Here is an 18,506-nt window from a genome sequence, read left to right as displayed (position 1 = left end):
ATTACAGAATGTATCTGTCTCCAGTTTCCCTGCCTGCAGAGGCTGCCTGAGCTGCCTTCAGCATTTGCTGTTCAGATTTCAAATTTTCAACGTTCCCAAAAAGATAATATATCAAAGCTGTATACTTTTCAAAAAACTCTTTTCTTTACGTTTCCAGCTGTACCGTGCATTTACTAAGACAAATCTGTGAAGTATTCACAGCTCCAGTAGCTTAGAAGAATATTTAACAGTCCAGTGAACCTAACATTTTAAACGTGAATGGATGGATTCTCGCTGTGTAATGCCCTTCAGCTAATAAACCATTGAGCATTACTAGAGCCACAGGAACTTAATTAAAATAAACACCTGCTGTCTTCCTGCCCCTTCAGCAGCTACCAGCTCCAGTCTATTGGCAAAGTTGCCTCTTATAACCTGTGTGAATTCTCTCTCTTTCCACCTTTTCCCACAATTTATCCTTTATTTTCCGCTAAACTTCTTGTCCATCCGATCCACCTCCTCTCAGTCCTTGTAACCTGATCACCGAACTCCACTGCCTGACTGACCCCCATGCTAGCTGACCATAACCACCAATCCTTTGGAAATCACTGTCTTCAGCCCCCTCAAATAAATCCCATCTCCATACCTTCCAGCCTTGCCAACTACTGACCGCATATAATCTTCCATTTCACTGCAAGCTCAACATATTTATTGACATCCGCCAGGCCTCTGCCCGGCTCTCTTCAAACTCCTTGCTGGAATTCCTCCAGTTCAACTTCCATCCTTCCAACAGCACCACAATGACATTCTCTGCCACTGCGGCCATGGTCCATTATATCTCCTTGTGCTGTCTTCGCAGAGTCGCAGTTATCCACGCCAGCCTCCTCTCCATTGTCCAGCTCCATGGGGTTGCCTCTGCATGGTTGGCATGTCAGCCATGGCTCAGCTGGTACCATGCTCACCTAACTGATACTCCAGTGCCGTACTGAGGGAGTGCTGCAGTGTGAGAGGTGTCGTCTTTTGGATGAGATGTAAAACTGAGGCCAAGTCTGCTTTCTCAGGTAGGTGCAAAATATCAATTTTATTTCAAAAAGCAGCAGGGAAATTATCTCTGGTATCCTAGCCAAGAATTATTCCTCCACCAACATTACAATTGCTGTTTGTGCAAGCTTGCTGTGTTAATATCCTCCTACGTTAAAACAGTGGAAGCGATTGTACCATCGCGTTGCGTCTGTTTTCGGGCGTGATGCAGTGGTAAAATGGGGCATGGTTAATGTATGTAAATTTATTTTAATACTGTTTTACATCTGTTTAGCAAGCCCAATGCTCAATCACCCGGCTCAGCCCCCTTCATAACCTCGCCGGGAAAGGTTCTCGCTGGCGAGGAATAGATATGCTCCCCATGAACGGGGAGCAATTGACTTGGCCTTGCCGTGGAACTGAAGGCCATTGAGGCCCCCCGGGGAGCCCAAGGGCAAGGGGGGGGGTGCCTCTTGGGCAATGCCCACTGGGCACTCGGGCAATGGCAGGGGGAGGGGCTAATGGGAGGAGGGGTTAATGGGCGGAGGGAGCCTGCTGTCTCTCTGCAGCGATCGGCGGGGGGGAACGGAGGGAGAGGGGGCCCGCTGCCACTCTGCAGCAATCGGCGGGCTGGGGGGGGGGGGGGGGCGGTTGGCAGGAGTCCACGATCGGTTTGGGCAGCGGGTCGGCAGGGGCTGTATCTCAGGCCGCGGGCCCCCACGATTGCGAGGGGAGGGGAGCTGCTTCAGGCAGCCTGCACTAGGAGGGGCCTGACAGCTCTCTCTTTTCTGTCAGACCCCTGCTGCTGCTAATGCGCACGTGCAGCATCAGAGCCTGCACATGCCCACTACCTCCCTCTGCAGGGCTTTGGGCGCGTTAAGCCCCACCCACAGGCTTCTGCAGCGAGCAACAGATTTGCTCAAAATTTGGGCCTGAAAACACACCCAAAAGACAGATCTGAAACTCTTCCAGTTTCTTGTCCGCAAAAAAAGGTAAAATCACCCCCAGTGACTACACTGCCAAAACAAAATACTTCATTGGCTGTGCTTTGGGACGTCAGGATGCTATACAATTGCATGCCTTTTCTTTTTTGCTTTATATTCTGTCACTGCACCAGGTCGCACTTTTTAGTGGCTGCCATAACAAATCTCACATTTTCGTGGTCAGTTATAGGATGGATATTTGTCTTCAGCTTCTGGTGGGGGTGGGGGTGGGGGAGGGGGGGGGGGGAGCCTATCCAGAACAATTTGTGTTCCAGCCTTTTGTTTCTGTAGATGTTAACATCAAATGCAATATATGAGGCTCACTCATTAATTGCTCACTCAAGGTCCTTATACAAGGGACTCTGCAAACAAATGCAGCCCAGTTCCCCAAATACGACACCATGTACAATTTCCCAAGTGCGAGCTTAGAACACACAAAATTGACAGACAGAAAATAACATGTGGGCCCATCATGCCTCTTGTTTTTCATTCTTGGGATGTGCGCATTGCTGACTATGTCAGCATTCATTGCCCATCCCTAATTGCCCTTCTTGAACCACTGCAGTCCATGAGTTGTAGGAACACCCAGAGTGCGATTAGGAAAGGACTTCCAGGACTTTGAACCAGTGGCAGTGAAGGAACATGTTCCATTTCTCACTTGTTTCTGAGCAAACATTAACAGCTTAATGTCCCTTGGACTTTGTATGTTGGTCAGTGGATTTTTTTTGTCTCAAACCTTGAAAAGAAAAGTTTCGATTTAGGGTATAGAAAAGGTAAAATAGATAAAGATTTAAAGATCCAACAGGGAATATTATCAGCATTGCATCTTCAAATTAGACGTATTTGATCCTTTTAATCGTCACACTGAAGGGAGTTATTCATCAGGTTGTCATTACCAGAACTAATCACCGATTCGTGAGAAACCCAGATTTTTGTATCCAAAACAGAGAAAGCTGAAAAATCTCAGCAGGTCTGAGAGCATCTGTGCAGAGAATGGAGCCAACGTTTCGAGTCAGGATGACCCTTGGTCAGAGCTTATAGATTTTTATATAGTGGGAAAAGGCATTGTGTATCTTTTCCTTTTTGCAGGCTCAGAAATCATTTTTTTGAGGAGCCCATTCCACCTGACAGCCACATGATAAAAGAGTGCTGCGCAGGGTCCCTCATTTCCACTGGAAACCCCTGAACTTTGGACCTGAACTTTGAAATCAGATGGGCAGGCTGGACAGGACCTTTAAAGGGCAGCTTGGAACTACAATGCCCAGGGGCAGATCTTTTAACAACGGGTCAATCGCTGATTGTAAAAGAACATGACCTATTGCTACTCCTCTCTGCTGCTTTGCTTCAATGGGAACGTGCTGGCTGGCTGGGTACTCAGCAAACACGAATGTCACTCACACCCTGGCAAGGGACACAGGGGATCCCAGTAACCCTCACTCACTCCCTCCCTCACCCTCACTCCCTCACCCTCACTCACCGCAGCGCCAGCAGTCACGGGCTTTGTGCCGTTGGAAAGTGCAGCCTCTGACATTCCAAAACAGAACGCTCAGCCCCCGCATCACAATCACCGCCATTCTACCCGGATATACCACTGCCCCCGCAGGGCGATAGGGGGGTTTGTTATCGGATGTCACAACGCACCCAATACCCTCGGGAGGGGGAAGGGCGACATTAACAGCAGCCCAGTTTAATCAACTCAACTTCAATTGCTACACCTTTAATAACTGGAGAATATGTTTGTTTAAATATCTGGTTTACTTGTTTGAGTTGCTTTATTCCCCACCCCCCCGCGTCTAGGGTTTGATTTGGTTCATTCCAAGATGGCAGCCTCCTTGCTGTGGCGGAGTGCGCTGCTAGCTCGAGCTGCGAGCGGCCGGGCAGGTAGGGCACGTTCCATCGCCCACCTGGGCTCGCGTTCCATCCCTCACTGCCCACCTGGGCGAGCGTTCCATCTCTCACTGCCCACCTGGGCTCGCGTTCCATCGCCCATTGCCCACCTGGGCGAGCGTTCCATCTCTCACTGCCCACCTGGGCTCGCGTTCCATCGCCCATTGCCCACCTGGGCTCGCGTTCCATCGCCCATTGCCCACCTGGGCGAGCGTTCCATCTCTCACTGCCCACCTGGGCTCGCGTTCCATCGCCCATTGCCCACCTGGGCTCGCGCTCCATACCTCACTGCCCACCTGGGCTCGCGCTCCATACCTCACTGCCCACCTGGGCTCGCGCTCCATACCTCACTGCCCACCTGGGCTCGCGCTCCATACCTCACTGCCCACCTGGGCGAGCGTTCCATCTCTCACTGCCCACCTGGGCTCGTGTTCCATACCTCACTGCCCACCTGGGCTCGTGTTCCATCCCTCACTGTCCACCTGGGCGAGCGTTCCATCTCTCACTGCCCACCTGGGCTCGTGTTCCATACCTCACTGCCCACCTGGGCGAGCGTTCCATCTCTCACTGCCCACCTGGGCTCGTGTTCCATACCTCACTGCCCACCTGGGCGAGCGTTCCATCGCCCATTGCCCACCTGGGCTCGCGTTCCATTGCTCACTGTACACCTGGGTGATCGTTCAATCACTGACTGCCCACCTGGGCGAGCATTCCATTGCTCGTTGCCCACCTGGCTGAGTGTTCCATCTCTCACTACCCACCTGGGCGAGCGTTCCACTGCCCACCCTGGCTCTCAGTCAGTATGTGGAGATGCTGGCGTTGGACTGGGGTAAACACAGTAAGAGTATTAACAACACCAGGTTAAAGTCCAACAGGTTTATTTGGTAGCAAATGCCATTACCTTTCGGAGCACTGCTCCTTCGTCAGATGGAATGGAAATCTGCTCTCAAACAGGGCACAGAGACACAAAATCAAGTTACTGAATACTGATTAGAATGCGAATCTCTACAGCCAACCAGCCTCGCTCACATTGTCTGTATCTTTAAGACACTGGCTATGACTGTAACACTATATTCTGCACCCTCTCCTTTCCTTCTCTCCTATGTCCCCTATGAACGGTATGTTTTGTCTATAGAGCGCAAGAAACAATACCCTACACCCTAGCCATGACTGTAGCACTACATTCTCTATGTACGATATGCTTTGTATAGCGTGCAAGAAACAACACTTTTCATTGTATCCCAATACATGTGACAAATCAAATCGAAAACCTTTACGGGCTCCATTGTTTTGAACTTCCAGCTGGTTTAGTGGGTGCTCACAAAACTGTGCAAACTTGAAGATTACAGGTGTAGCTTTTGGTCTGCACTGAATTAATTATATAATCATAAGGAGTTGGGGTTTGTGGTTGTTTTCAGTGCCCATCAGTTAGCAAGATGAATAAAAAAAACAATTGCTATTACTCCAAATTGTTATCCAATAACTTATTTTGTGTAGTGGGGAATGGGGATCGGCAAGTGGTTTGCAGTCATATGTTATATCCTCCACTTTTCAATATCCAATCTTGGATGAACCACAATTTCCTCCAGTTAATCTTGGGAAACTCCATGGACCTGATTTTACTGGCACGGCCGCCTGAGGCTCGTAAGATCGCACCCGGGGTCAACGGGAATGCTGTTCTGTGAGCCTCGCCCGCCCCAATTTCGGGGGGGGGGGGGGGGGGTGCAGATAAAATCAGGGCCCATATTCTTGCCTTTGATTTGATTTATTATTGTCATATGTATTAACATGCAGTGAAAAGTATTGTTTTTTGCGCACTATACAGACAAAGTAGACCGTTCATAGAGAAGGAAACGAGAGGGTGCAGAATGTAGTGTTACAGCCATAGCTACGGTGTAGAGAAAGATCAACTTAATGCAAGGTAAATTCATTCAAAAGTCTGACAGCAGCAGGGAAGAAGCTGCTCTTGATTAGTACGTGACCTCAGACTTTTGTATCTTTTTCCCGGCGGAAGAAGATGGAAGAGAGAATGTCCGGGGTGCGTGGAGTCCTTAATTATGCTGGCTGCTTTGCTGAGGCAGCGGGAAGTGTAGACAGAGTCAATGGGTGGGAGACTGGTTTGGGTGATGGATTGGGCTACATTCACGACCTTTTGTATTCCTTGCGATCTTGGGCAGAGCAGGAGCCATACCAAGCTGTGATACAACCAGAAAGAATGCTTTCTATGGTGCATCTCTAAATGTTGGTGAGAGTTGTAGCTGACATGCCAAATTTCCTTAGTCTCCTGAGAAAGTAGAGGTGTTGGTTGGCTTTCTTAACTATGGTGTCGGCATGGGGGACCAGGACAGATTGTTGGTGATCTGGACACCTAAAAACCTGAAGCTCTCGACCCTTTCTACTTCGTCCCTGTTGATGTAGACAAGGGCATGTTCTCTTTTATGCTTCCTGAAGTCGATGACAATCTCCTTCATTTTGTTGACGTTGAGGGAGAGATTATTGTTGTCACACCAGTTCACCAGATTCTCTATCTCATTCCTGTACTCTGTCTCGTCATTGTTTGAGATCCGACCCACTATGGTGGTGTCATTAGAAAACTTGAAAATCGAGTTGGAGGGGAAATTGGCCACACAGTCATAGGTGTATAAGGAGTATAGGAGGGGGCTGAGAACACAGCCTTGTGGGGCACCGGTGTTGAGGATGATCGTGGAGGAGGCGTTGTTGCCTATCCTTACTGATTGTGGTCTGTGAGTTAGGAAGTTCAGGATCCAGTCGCAGAGGGAGATGCTGAGACCCAGGCCACGGAATTTGGAGATGAGTTTTGTAGGAATAATGGTGTTGAAGGCTGAGCTGTAATCAATAAATAGGAGTCTGACAGAGGTGTCCTTGTTATCTAGGTGTTCCAGGGTTGAGCGCAGGGCCAGGGAGATGGCGTCTGCTGTGGACCTGTTGCAGCGGTAGGCAAACTGTAGTGGATCCAGGTAGTCCGGGAGACTGGAATTGATTCGTGCCATGACTAGCTTTTCAAAGCACTTCATAATGATGGATGTCAGAGCCACCAGATGACAGCCATTAAGGCACACTGCTTGATTTTTCTTCGGTACCGGGATGATGGTCGTCTTGACGCAGATAGGAATCTCAGATTGTTGTAAAGAGAGGTTGAAGATGTCTGCGAATACCCCCGCCAGCTGATCCACGCAGGATCTGAGTGCACGTCTGGGTACCCCATCCGGGCCAGTCGCTTTTCGTGGGTTGACCTTCAAGAAAGTTGCTCTGACATCTGCGATGGTGACCCCAGATACAGATTCATTCAGGGTGGAGGCCATGCTCTCACTGACCTCTTGCTCAAAACGGGCGTAGAATGCATTGAGCTCATCAGGGAGAGGTGCGTTGGAGCCGGCAATTTTACATGCCTTCACCTTGTAGCCTGTTCTGTCTTGCAGACATTGCCATAGACGGCGGGGGTCGGTGTGGCTAGCCTGGGACTCTAGCTTGGTCCAGTACTGTCTTTTGGCATCTTTGATGGATCTCCTTAGATCGTATCTGGCTTTCTTGTATAGGTCAGTGTTGCCTGACTTGAATGCCTCAGACCTGGACTTCAGCAAGCAGTGGATATCCCTGTTCATCCATGGTTTCCGGTTGGGGAACGCACGGATTTGATTCTTTGGCACACAGTCTTCTACACACTTACTTATGAAGTCAGTTACTGTAATGGCGTACTCGTTCAGGCTGGTTGCAGAGTTTTTGAATACTGACCAGTCCACTGACTCCAAGCAGCCCCGTAGGAGATTATCCAATTCCTCAGACCAACATTGCATGACTTTCTTTGATGGATTCTCCCGCTTCAGTTTTTGCTTGTAAGCCGGGAGCAGGAGCAAAGCCTCATGGTCTGATTTGCCAAAGTGTGGGCGGGCGATAGAGGGGTAGGCATGTTTGATATTTGTGTAGCAGTGGTCTAGGATGTTTGGGCCTCTGGTGGAACAGGAGACGTGTTGGTGGTAACTTGGCGGAACACTCTTGAGCTTGGCCAGATTGAAGTCCCCAGCCACGATGAACAAGACCTCGGGATGTTTCGTCTCAAGGCTATTCGTAGTGGTGTATATTTCATCCAGCGCAATCTTCACATCCCCCTGGGGTGGAATGTAAACTGCCATCAGGATAACAGAGGTGATCTCCCGCGGAAGGTAGTAGGGGCGGCATTTTAGTGTCAGGTATTCTAGGTCTGGGGAGCAGAAAGTTGCCAGTGTTGCTACATCTAGGCACCACGAGGTGTTGATTAGGAATCAGACCCCACCCCACCTAGCCTTGCCTGAGGCCATTGTGTGGTCCATTTGATGGATTGAGAAGCCCTCTGGTTGTAGGGCTCTGGTACGGTGAAGCAGGAGTGAGCCACGTCTCCGTGAAGCAGAGCACACAGCAGTCCCTCAGATCGCTTTGGAAAGTGAATCTGGCTCTAAGTTCGTTTAGCTTGTTTTCCAGAGATTGGATTCTTTTCCTTTCGAACCACTAGTTATCAGCTGAAAGTGGAGCATTTGCAACTTTGGCTTCCTATTGATCCTAGCTGAGCTTCCTATCGCTTATCCCCATAATTATAAAAAATATTGACTTCTGCCCTGTGAAGCCATCCAGCCCCCGCTTTGCTTTATTTGGACTGAAATTCTCATCCACATGTGATTATTTTAAAACTCGGCTTCACTGTCTCTCATGTTTCACCTCCTTAAACTTCCACTCATCCAGGAATCTGCTGAATCCAGCACGAAGTCCCACTCACCCCTCCTTGAAACTCGCCTCTTTTACCAAGTTTTTAATAATCCCTCCTTATGTCTCTCATGTTTGCCTCAGCGTCAATTTTTGTCAGATTTCACTTTTCTGCAGTTCCTCGGGATATTGCTGTACATATAAAGGAAAATTAAGTTGGACTATGGCAGTGATGGGTCTGGATCATTTTTAGAAGGGCTGGATAACTGCCCTAGAGTAACTTTCTTTTTAAATGTACCTTTGCCCCCTATTAAAACATTTGGCAGCAGGGCTTCGGTTGAGAGTTGAACTCGTGAAGGATTCACTGTGACCATCGAGGAATGGCACACTAAACTTCAGTGCACTGTTATTGCGTGGCAAGGCAATAATCTTGAAAAGTTTTTACATTTATCATCTCAATGGATGACGGCCAAAAATCTAGAATCCAGAAATCTTTGATTTGATTTATTGTCACATGTATTGGGACACAGTGAAAAGTATTGTTTCTTGCGCTCTGTACAGATAAAACATACTGTTCATAGAGTACGGGGGGCGGGGGGGCGGAAGGAAAGGAGAGAGTGCAGAATGTAGTATTCCAGTCATAGCTAGGGTGTAGAGAAAGATCAGCTTAATGCGGGGTAGGTCCATTCAAAAGTCTGATGGCAGCAAGGAAGATGCTGTTCTGGAGCCAGCTGGTTCATGATCCAGAAAAACTACTTGAAAAGTAGTACGTAACAAATGTCATTTTTTTTGTGTGTGGTAGCTACAGTGCGTAATTTGGATAATGCTGGAGATCTGGAACTTTGAGATCGAGTCATTGTAGACATTTCCAACACTGCAGCTTAATTTGAAGTGGTGATCAGACAAATATTAAAACATTAAGGCAACTCACCAGGAAGATTGATGCAAAATATATTGCTATGCAATATGCCCTTAGTACTCTCACAATACTGAATTTGTATTCCTTCAGCCAGATTTGTACCTTATCTGAAGGTAGGCTAATAAAATCATGTCGAGCTAAGGCCTCTCAGTTGATACCTATTTTAAGAGTCCATAACCTTCAGGACAGTCTTGGAGAGCTTGGGCATTTTATTTTGAAAATGTGTGGACTTTGTGAAGGTATGACTGAGGTCTTAATGAAGAGAAAGGATTCTGGCCACATGAATAGGTTACTTGAGATAAAGAGACAGGGGAAATCAGTGCTGATTAGCATAGAATTAGGCTAAATGCAATGATGTGTTATTCACAGACTCACTGACCTTTAGAATAGGTTGCCAGCGTATGTAGTGTGTTATTTGTTACTATGTTCATAAGGGAGCCAGACATGTTCCTGTACTTGGAAAGCATCTCAAATTATAGAATTTAGATGGTAGTAATATCAGTTGGTTCGTCTCCCAGAGCTTGCTTGATTACCAGTGAGAGCTGGAGAGGAACTGACCAGAATCATTTTCCTTAATTGCCTAAGGTTATTTTCTTTTGCAACAGACTGTGTGACTGGGGGTGGAGGGGCAGAGGGCTGCAGCAGAACAGTATAAATTCAAAGGCTTGACTGTTGGTTACACCACACTAAGAAGGCTTGATGGACCAGCTACTCTTTTCCTGTCCTTATTCTTATTCCCATGTACTAACACATATTTATCTCTTTCTTCTAGTAACCAAAAGGTGTCTGCTCTCTGCAGCTTACTTAGATAATCAGAAATGGGACCAGAGGAAGAAAGATCCTCAAAATCTGGGTAAGTGAAAAATCATTAAGAGCTTAAATTTCAGCATTTTGTCGGGAATTGCTTCTGGGAGTGGGACTCTGGAATTAAATGTTTATATATCCCTGATAACTCCCCCTTATAATCACATTCCATAATGCTTAGAGCCTATCACTCTCAATCCCACTCATTGGGTGTCCTGTATTCAAACTCTACTTCTGTAGTTAAGCCTTAAATGTTAAAGATACCATCCGCCTATTGCGGAAACAGACCTCAAAAATAATTAACAGCAATAATAGGGAAGCATTTACAAAGCCAAAGAAACTCGTGTGGAACAGAAAGTAGAATGAAAGGTCAGGAAACAAGTGAAATGAGAAGGAAAATTGATCTGATGAAGGAAGAGATGGATTTTATTAGTAGGCGCAGTTTCATTCCCAAGTATCTTGTATTGTTAAAACATTTTGCTTTGTTCCATATTTTTTGAAGACAAAATTCAAGCCACTCGTATATTTTGGCTACTTTGATGATGTAGAGGGAGGAAGGTAGCTTTTATCTTTCTTTGCTTTCTTTCGGTATGTGAAATGATTATCTACTATCCTACGAGATGTTACCTTCATCACCCTAAAGCAGGCTGATACAGTCTGGGCGGCGTGGTGGCACAGTCGTTAGCACTGCTGCCTCACGGCACCAGGGACCCGGGTTCGATTCCTGGCTTTTATTTATTTATTAGTGTCACTGTAGGCTTACATTAACACTGCAATGAAGCTACTGTAAAAACGCTTGGGTCACTGTCTGTGCAGAGTCTACACGTTCTCCCCGTGTCTGCGTGGGTTTCCTTCCATAGTCTGAAAGACGTGCTGGTTAGGTGCATTGGCAATGCTAAATCCTCCCACAGTGTACCCAAACAGGCACCTGAGTGCAGCGTCTAGGAGGTTTTCACAGTAACTTCACTGCAGTGTTAATGTAAACCTACTTGTGACACTAATAAATAAACTTACTTAAACTTGATCATTTTTTGTGTGCAAAGCTTTATGTGCTCCTCAATCTGACAACAACATACAACCTAAAATCCTCTGTCTTCTAAAGTGGAATTATTTTTTCCCCCATTCTGTCCACACGCTGGATTGTGGTATTGATATTTACAATTACAATTTCTTACTGCTTTTTATTTTGCTGGGTCTCAGTTTTCACAAAACTGCTGAAATGAGGCTTTTTGAACAAGGATCATTAAATATATACATTTTATTAAACAAATAAAAATAATGATATTTTTAAGTGTCATTATCCTTGTTCCAGTTGTTTAAAGGCCTGTTAAAATTTGTGTTGTCATATTTAGCCTGAAGGCAGAAGTATCTGCCCTTCCTTCTCACTGGAAAATTACAGGAGCTATTTTTTTTATTTAAAAAAGATTATTTGATTTAAAAAAATATTTAATAAAGATTATTTGATATCAGGTGATTTTTATATATTTTTTAAAATACCAATAGCAATGAAAACTTGCATAAAGGCCTGCTTGTGTGGGGGTAATTATGTTTATATCATTGGAATTTCAGATACGAGTTATATAAATCTGATGCATCAATTGTTTTGTGAGAATTTGGAGGTTTGCAAGGTCGATGCTCATTATGGAACTGTCACATGGGAAATAAAATATGAAAAGATTGCTTCTGGCAGTTGCATTAATATTGCTTCCATAAGCAATAACCCATCATCAATATGTTGGATGCTTGTTATATTTGTCTGCAAGCCTGTTAGAGGAAGAACTCCTTTTTAACACAATTCTTTTGAACCGTGTTCCACCACTGTGCATTCAAAGTCATTTACTTGAGTCTTGCTCCTTCCGGCTTAAGTGGTGCAAAGAATGTTTTGAATGTGGACAAGTCAGGTTGCAGGAAATGGACAAACGTATCCTGGTACCCAATACCCAGACTGACTTTGCATAAGCAATTTTTTAAGCCCCGGATTCAGCCCACAATTGAATTGGCAAGGCAAGCCTTGGGAGTACACTCTGTTCAAAATATTGCTCTTACTCCATTGAAAGTATTTTCAGGAACCAATTGAGAAGCAAATGGTGCTTGAGGAGCAAGTTAGCAGTAGCAGTGATTCTGGGCTTCCAAAGTAAAGAGAGATTTGTTACACTCCAAAAAATATCTATTTAAAATATCCGTTTGAAGTGCGTTTGGGTATGTGCTGGATACCATAATTGTAAGAAGTCTCACAACACCAAGTTAAAGTCCAACAGGTTTATTTGGTAGCAAATACCATAAGCTTTCGGAGCGCTGCCCCTTCGTCAGATGGAGTGAAAATCTGTTCTCCAGGTTGGAGAACAGATTTTCACTCCATCTGACAAAGGAGCTGTGCTCCGAATGCTTATGGTATTTGCTACCAAATAAACCTGTTGGACTTTAACCTGGTGTTGTGAGACTTCTTACTGTGCTTACCCCAGTCCAACGCCGGCATCTCCACATCATGACTACCATAATTGTGCCATCGATCATGGACATCTGTCCTTGAACGTGTTGTAACCTCCCAAAACTGTGCCCATCTCTCCCGCAATTCCATGCTCGAGACCCTTCGTTCAAGTTTTTGCTCCTAGCGGAGCATTGAAATGGCCCTTATTGATGTCATAAATTACATCCTCTGTGACCATGGCGCTGTATTCCTTCCCATCTTCCTGACCTGTTTGCAGCCTTCGATGTGGTTGACCATGCCATCTACCTCTGATGCTGCTGCTCTATTGGAGTCTGTGTGGAGTTTGCACGTTCTCCCCGTGTCTGCGTGGGTTTCCTCCGGGTGCTCCAGTTTCCTCCGACACTCCAGAAATGTGCGGGTCAGGCCGATTGGCAATGCTTAATCGTCCCTTAGTGTCAGGGGGATTAGCAAGATAATACGTGGGGTTAAGGGGATAAGGCCTGTGTGGGATTGTTGTCGGTGCAGGCTTGATGGACCGAATGGTCTCCTTCTGTACTGTAGGGATTCTCTGATTCTATTCTGTTCTCCAGCTGAGTATAGAACCCCACTGGTTCTAAATTTGGAACCGCAAGAATCACCTGCAATGTCTTCTCTTCCCACTTCCACATCATTACTTCTGGAGCCCCTAAGCATCAATCCTAGGCCCTTTTGATGTTTATTGGGACATGATTAAGTGGTGTGAAGTGAGGTAAGACTTGTGTTATTGATACTATAATGGCTTATGCGAGTGGCACTTTAAGGGGATTGTAAAAGCAACAGCTTTTTTCAAAGCAGCTATTTGAATGGATTTAAAAATATATATTTCAGGACCTGCCTTCATCATTATGTGGCTCGTTGATTCTATAGAGCAAAGTGGGCATGCAGGATGTAGGGAGAGCGTGGAGGCAACATGGGGGCCATGGAAGGGGAATGATGAGGGGGTACGAGGAGTGAGAGCGCAGGGTCTTACAGCCACAAATGCGACGGGACAAAGTCCGAGAGACCTGAGGCAAGCCTTGCTAATCAGCAGCCTCATTACTTGTCCATCTTCAGAATTCCTCCGGAGGCTCCATCCCACCCCTGCTTCCCCAGAATGAAAATATGGCAGGAGGGGGGCTCTTTTAAAGGAGATGGATATGCTGAGTTAGGCAGTTTCCAACTCGAGCATCCCATATCAATGGTGAAATTCCAGCCCATTATCTTAGTCCTTGTCGCTGATTCCATCCCCTTCTAAATTAAAGAAGAAATAGCAGGCCATCTGGATAAGAATGGTTTGATTAAGCAGACGCAGCATGGATTCATGAGGGGAAAGTCGTGCTTGACGAACTTGTTGGATTTTTATGAAGATGTGACTAGTGCGGTTGACGGAGGGGAACCGGTGGATGCGGTGTTTTTGGATTTCCAAAAGGCGTTTGATAAGGTGCCTCACAAAAGGTTGCTGAAGAAGATTGGGTCACACGGAGTTGGGGGTAGGGTGTTAGCGTGGATTGGGGATTGGCTATCCGACAGGAAGCAGAGTGTCGGAATAAATGGGTGCTTTTCTGGTTGGCGGATGGTAACTAGTGGCATGCCGCAGGGATCGGTACTGGGGCCTCAACTATTTACCATTTATATAGACGATCTGGAGGAGGGGACTGAGTGTAGGGTAACAAAGTTTGCAGACGACACCAAAGATAAGTGGAAAAGTGAATCGTGCGGAGGGCGTAGAAGGTCTGCAGAGAGATTTGGACAGGCTGTGTGAGTGAGCGAGGATCTGGCAGATGGAGTATAACGTTGACAAATGCGAGGTTATTCACTTTGGAGGAAATAATAGCAAATTGGATTATTATCTAAATGGAAAAAAATTACAACATGCTACTGTGCAAAGGAACCTGGGGGTCCTTGTGCATGAGACACAAAAACCCAGTCTGCAGGTACAACAGGTGATCAAGAAGGCAAATGGGATGTTGGCCTATATCGCAAAGGGGATAGAATATAAAAGCAGAGATGTCTTGCAGCATCTGTACAGGGCATTGGTGAGGCTGCAGCTGGAATACTGTGTGCAGTATTGGTCCCCTTATTTGCGGAAGGATATATTGGCCTTGGAGGGAGTGCAGAGAAGGTTCACCAGGTTGATACCAGAGATGAGGGGTGTTGATTATGAGGAGAGACTGAGCAGATTGGGTTTGTACTCGTTGGAATTTAGAAGGCTGAGGGGGGATCTTATAGAGACCTATAAGATAATGAAGGGGCTGGATAGGGTAGAGGTGGAGAGATTCTTTCCACTTAGAAAGGAAGCTAGAGCTAGAGGGCACAGCCTCAAAATAAAGGGGGGTCAGTTTAGGACAGAGTTGAGGAGGAACTTCTTCTCTCAGAGGGTGGTGAATCTCTGGAATTCTCTGCCCACTGAAGTGGTGAAGGCTACCTTGTTGAATATGTTTAAATCACGGATAGATGGATTCCTGATCGGTAAGGGAATTAGGGGTTATAGGGATCAGGCGGGTAAGTGGAACTGATCCACTTCAGATCAGCCATGATCTTATTGAATGGCGGGGCAGGCTCGAGGGGCTAGTTGGCTGACTCCTGCTCCTATTTCTTATGTTTCTTATGTTCTCTGCCTGAGGCTAAGCTGGATTTTCCTATTTTTCCCGAGCATAACTTCTCCATTACCAAGAGTACCCATTTCCACCTGTTTTCATCCCTACCTTCCCATCTGCTGCTAAAACCCCCATTCATGCTTTTGTTACTTGCAGACTTCACTATTCCAACATACTTCTGGCTGGCCTCCAACCTTCCGTCCCCTGAAAAGCTGAGGTCATCCAAAACTCTGCTGCCCATATCCTGATTTTGGCTGAGTCCTGTTCGCAGATCACTCTGTAATCTCTGAACCTAAATTGGCCCTTGTTTCAGCAACAGCTCAAATTTCAAATTCTCATGCTTATGTTTAAATCTTTCCTTGGTTTCGACTGTCCCTATTTCTTTAACCTTCGCCAACCCTACAACCCTTGGCATTTCTCCAATTTCAGTCTCTTGAACATGCCCGATTTTAATCGCTCCAGCAGTGGCAGCCGTACACTCAGCTGCCCAGATCTGAAGCTCTGGTATTCCCTCCCTAATCCTCTCTGCCTCTTGACTACTCTCTCCACCTTTTCAAATACTCCTTAAAACCTACCTATTGATCAAGCTTTTGGTCACCTGTACTAATATCTCTTCATGTAGCTTGTGTCAGATTTTGACTATTAACACTCCTGTGAAGTCGCTTTGCACGTTTTGCCAGGTTAAAGACATTATATAAATACAACTTGTTCCAGCCTTCCTCATTCTCCACTCTAACTTTACATGTCCCACGTGAACTCTCTGCTCAAAAAAACATCTTTGGCCTATCTGTCATCTCCAACTACTGCTAGAAATATTACAAAATGTAATGTACATAAATTGTGTACAAAGTTATGAGAGACAGATAGGATAGATATGAAGAAACTTTTCCACTTAGTAGAGAGATAAATAACCAGGGGGCAGAGATTTAAGATAAGGGGCAGTAGATTTAGATTTGAGGAAAAACTTTTTCACCCAGAGGGTGGTGGGTATCTGGAACTCTGCCTGAAAGTTTGGTAGAGACGGGAAGCCTCATAATATTTAAGAAGCATTTAGATGAGCACTTCAAAAGCCATAGCACTTGTGTCAAACTCTGTGTGGAGTTTGCACATTCTCCCTGTGTCTGCGTGGGTTTCCTCCGGGTGCTCCGGTTTCCTCCCACTGTCCAAAGATGTGCAGGCTAGGTTGATTGGCCATTCTAAATTGCCCCTTAGTGTCCCGGGATGCATGGGTTAGTGGGTAAATATGTCGGGATATGTGGATAGGGCCTGGGTGGGATTGTGGTTGGTGCAGACTCGATGGGCCGAATGGCCTCTTTCTGCGCTGTAGGATTCTATGAGACATAAAATTGACGAATTCCACTTTGCATCGTGTACATAATCCACTGGCAACCAGTTTGAAAGTGCTTTTACCCCAATTTCACTTAGAATCCTAAGAGCTGTTCAAGGGGCTTTATGTTATAATTCTGGGCTGAAATTGAAGCCAAGTTCTGGAGATTCAGAACATATTACAGGACCGCACTCAGCCCTTTGAAAAGAACATTTTCCTAAACATATGAAGTGAAGAGCACAGACTTTATACCTAAACATTGCTGAACAGCTCCCTCCGTCGACCAGAGTAAGACTTTGGATTCTTCCATTTTTATTTATTTCCTCCTTTTCTCTCTCCTGAAAGTAGTTGTCTTGCCGAAGATATCGTTCCACATATGACATAGAATTATAGAATTTTATGGCACAGAAAGAAGCCATATGGCCATTGTGTCCACGATGGCTAGAAAAGAGCTATCCAGCCTAATCGCCCTTTCCAATATTTACTCCAGAACCCTGTACCTCAAGTGCATATCCAAGTACATTTTAAATGTGACAAGGATTTCTGCCTCCACCACCCTTAGGAACAGTGAATTCCACCATCCTCTGGATGAAAACAATTTCCCCTTGTTAGGGACCAGATCAGAAAATTCCAGGTATATTATGAAATTAGCCGTGACCCCAACCTTTTTTGATTTTGGCAATAGAGCGAGCATAAGGTGTTTCGCTCCAGATATGATTCCATTAAGAAGATTTCCATTAGGAAGCTTTAATCAAACAAACTTTATTTAACAACACAGTTAAAATATAACAAAAAGAAGTGGCATAACTTTTACCAATTGAAATACTTAAACATGACAAGGTATAATTCCTAACAGTTAACTATCTCTATAGTTCCAATTTAAGCAATATTCCCACAGGCATAAATCCCTCTTCAGAAAATGTTAGCACAAAAAAAATTGGCTGATATGGATGCTAGATTTCTAACCTTTTAATCCCTCGGGACAGATACAGAAATACACCTGTCTTCTGACTCCTATACAGCAGCTTCCAGAGAAAGAGACTTATTTCCTGGCAGGTCCCAGTCTCCAAATTCAGAGATAGAAAGAGAGGCACTTCTCTCTAATAATTCCAAGCAGTGCCTGACTTGATTTCTCTGTAAGCCTAATCCTGCCCCATCACATGATTTTCCTGTCAATCAACCTATTCAAGCCCCACTCTGAAAAACCCCAGGGGAAAACCTAAAATAACAGAACTGCTTTACTCGAAATGAAAACAAACATCCCAGCAATTAGGATCAATTATACTTCTGCAGCATCAACATGTAGGTGAGCGGTTATAGACAAAGGTGGCACCAATAAATAGAACTGACTGCTAAATAAAAACCTTTGCAAGAAACACGACACAAATACATTTTTTAAAAGCAAGGTATTGTCACACCCTCAACTCCTTTCAATGTTCTAGCAATTATTTCAAATCGATGCTATGGTTTTGACCCCCTTGCCAATTAGTCCTTCCTATCTAGGCCCCTTGTAATTTTATATATCTTAATTAAATCACCCTATAGCCTACTTGTATATATCTTGAATGCCTTGTCTACCACCATATCTACCTATTCTGGTGCTTTTGTGGATCTGTGGAAACACGCTCCTTTTTTTCCTCTACGTTTCTCAGTCTTCTACCATTTATTATGTGTTTCTTTATCCTTTATGCCCTCACCAAATGCATGACCTCACAATTCTCCAGATTGAATTCTATTTGCCACTTTTCTGCCAACCTGACTAGTCCATTGATATCTTCCTACAGACTGCAGTTTTCTTCTTCAATATCAACCCATGGATCATTTTTGTATCATCTGCAAACTTTTAAAATCA

The 18,506-nt window shown here is 45.3% G+C and overlaps 2 protein-coding genes across 2 annotated transcripts in view; one reads left to right on the top strand and one right to left on the bottom strand.

Annotated features, from left to right (window-relative positions):
- Window positions 1–3,574, bottom strand: part of ptcd2 (pentatricopeptide repeat domain 2) — a 36,751-nt gene extending 33,177 nt beyond the window's left edge. Inside the window, exon 1 of the mRNA XM_078214893.1 lies at window positions 3,457–3,574. Coding sequence (XP_078071019.1) covers window positions 3,457–3,553 — 97 coding nt within the window. The 5' untranslated portion in view covers window positions 3,554–3,574. The remainder of the gene's footprint in view (window positions 1–3,456) is intronic.
- A 6-nt stretch (window positions 3,575–3,580) lies between these two features.
- Window positions 3,581–18,506, top strand: part of mrps27 (mitochondrial ribosomal protein S27) — a 94,205-nt gene continuing 79,279 nt past the window's right edge. The window contains exons 1-2 of the mRNA XM_078214892.1: window positions 3,581–3,860; window positions 10,253–10,333. Coding sequence (XP_078071018.1) covers window positions 3,800–3,860; window positions 10,253–10,333 — 142 coding nt within the window. The 5' untranslated portion in view covers window positions 3,581–3,799. The remainder of the gene's footprint in view (window positions 3,861–10,252; window positions 10,334–18,506) is intronic.

The sequence above is a fragment of the Mustelus asterias genome, chromosome 6, assembly GCF_964213995.1.
Source record: "Mustelus asterias chromosome 6, sMusAst1.hap1.1, whole genome shotgun sequence".
NCBI lineage: Eukaryota > Metazoa > Chordata > Chondrichthyes > Carcharhiniformes > Triakidae > Mustelus > Mustelus asterias.
The sequence above is the reverse complement of the archived record's forward strand: the minus strand, read 5'-3'. Positions and strand labels throughout refer to the sequence as shown.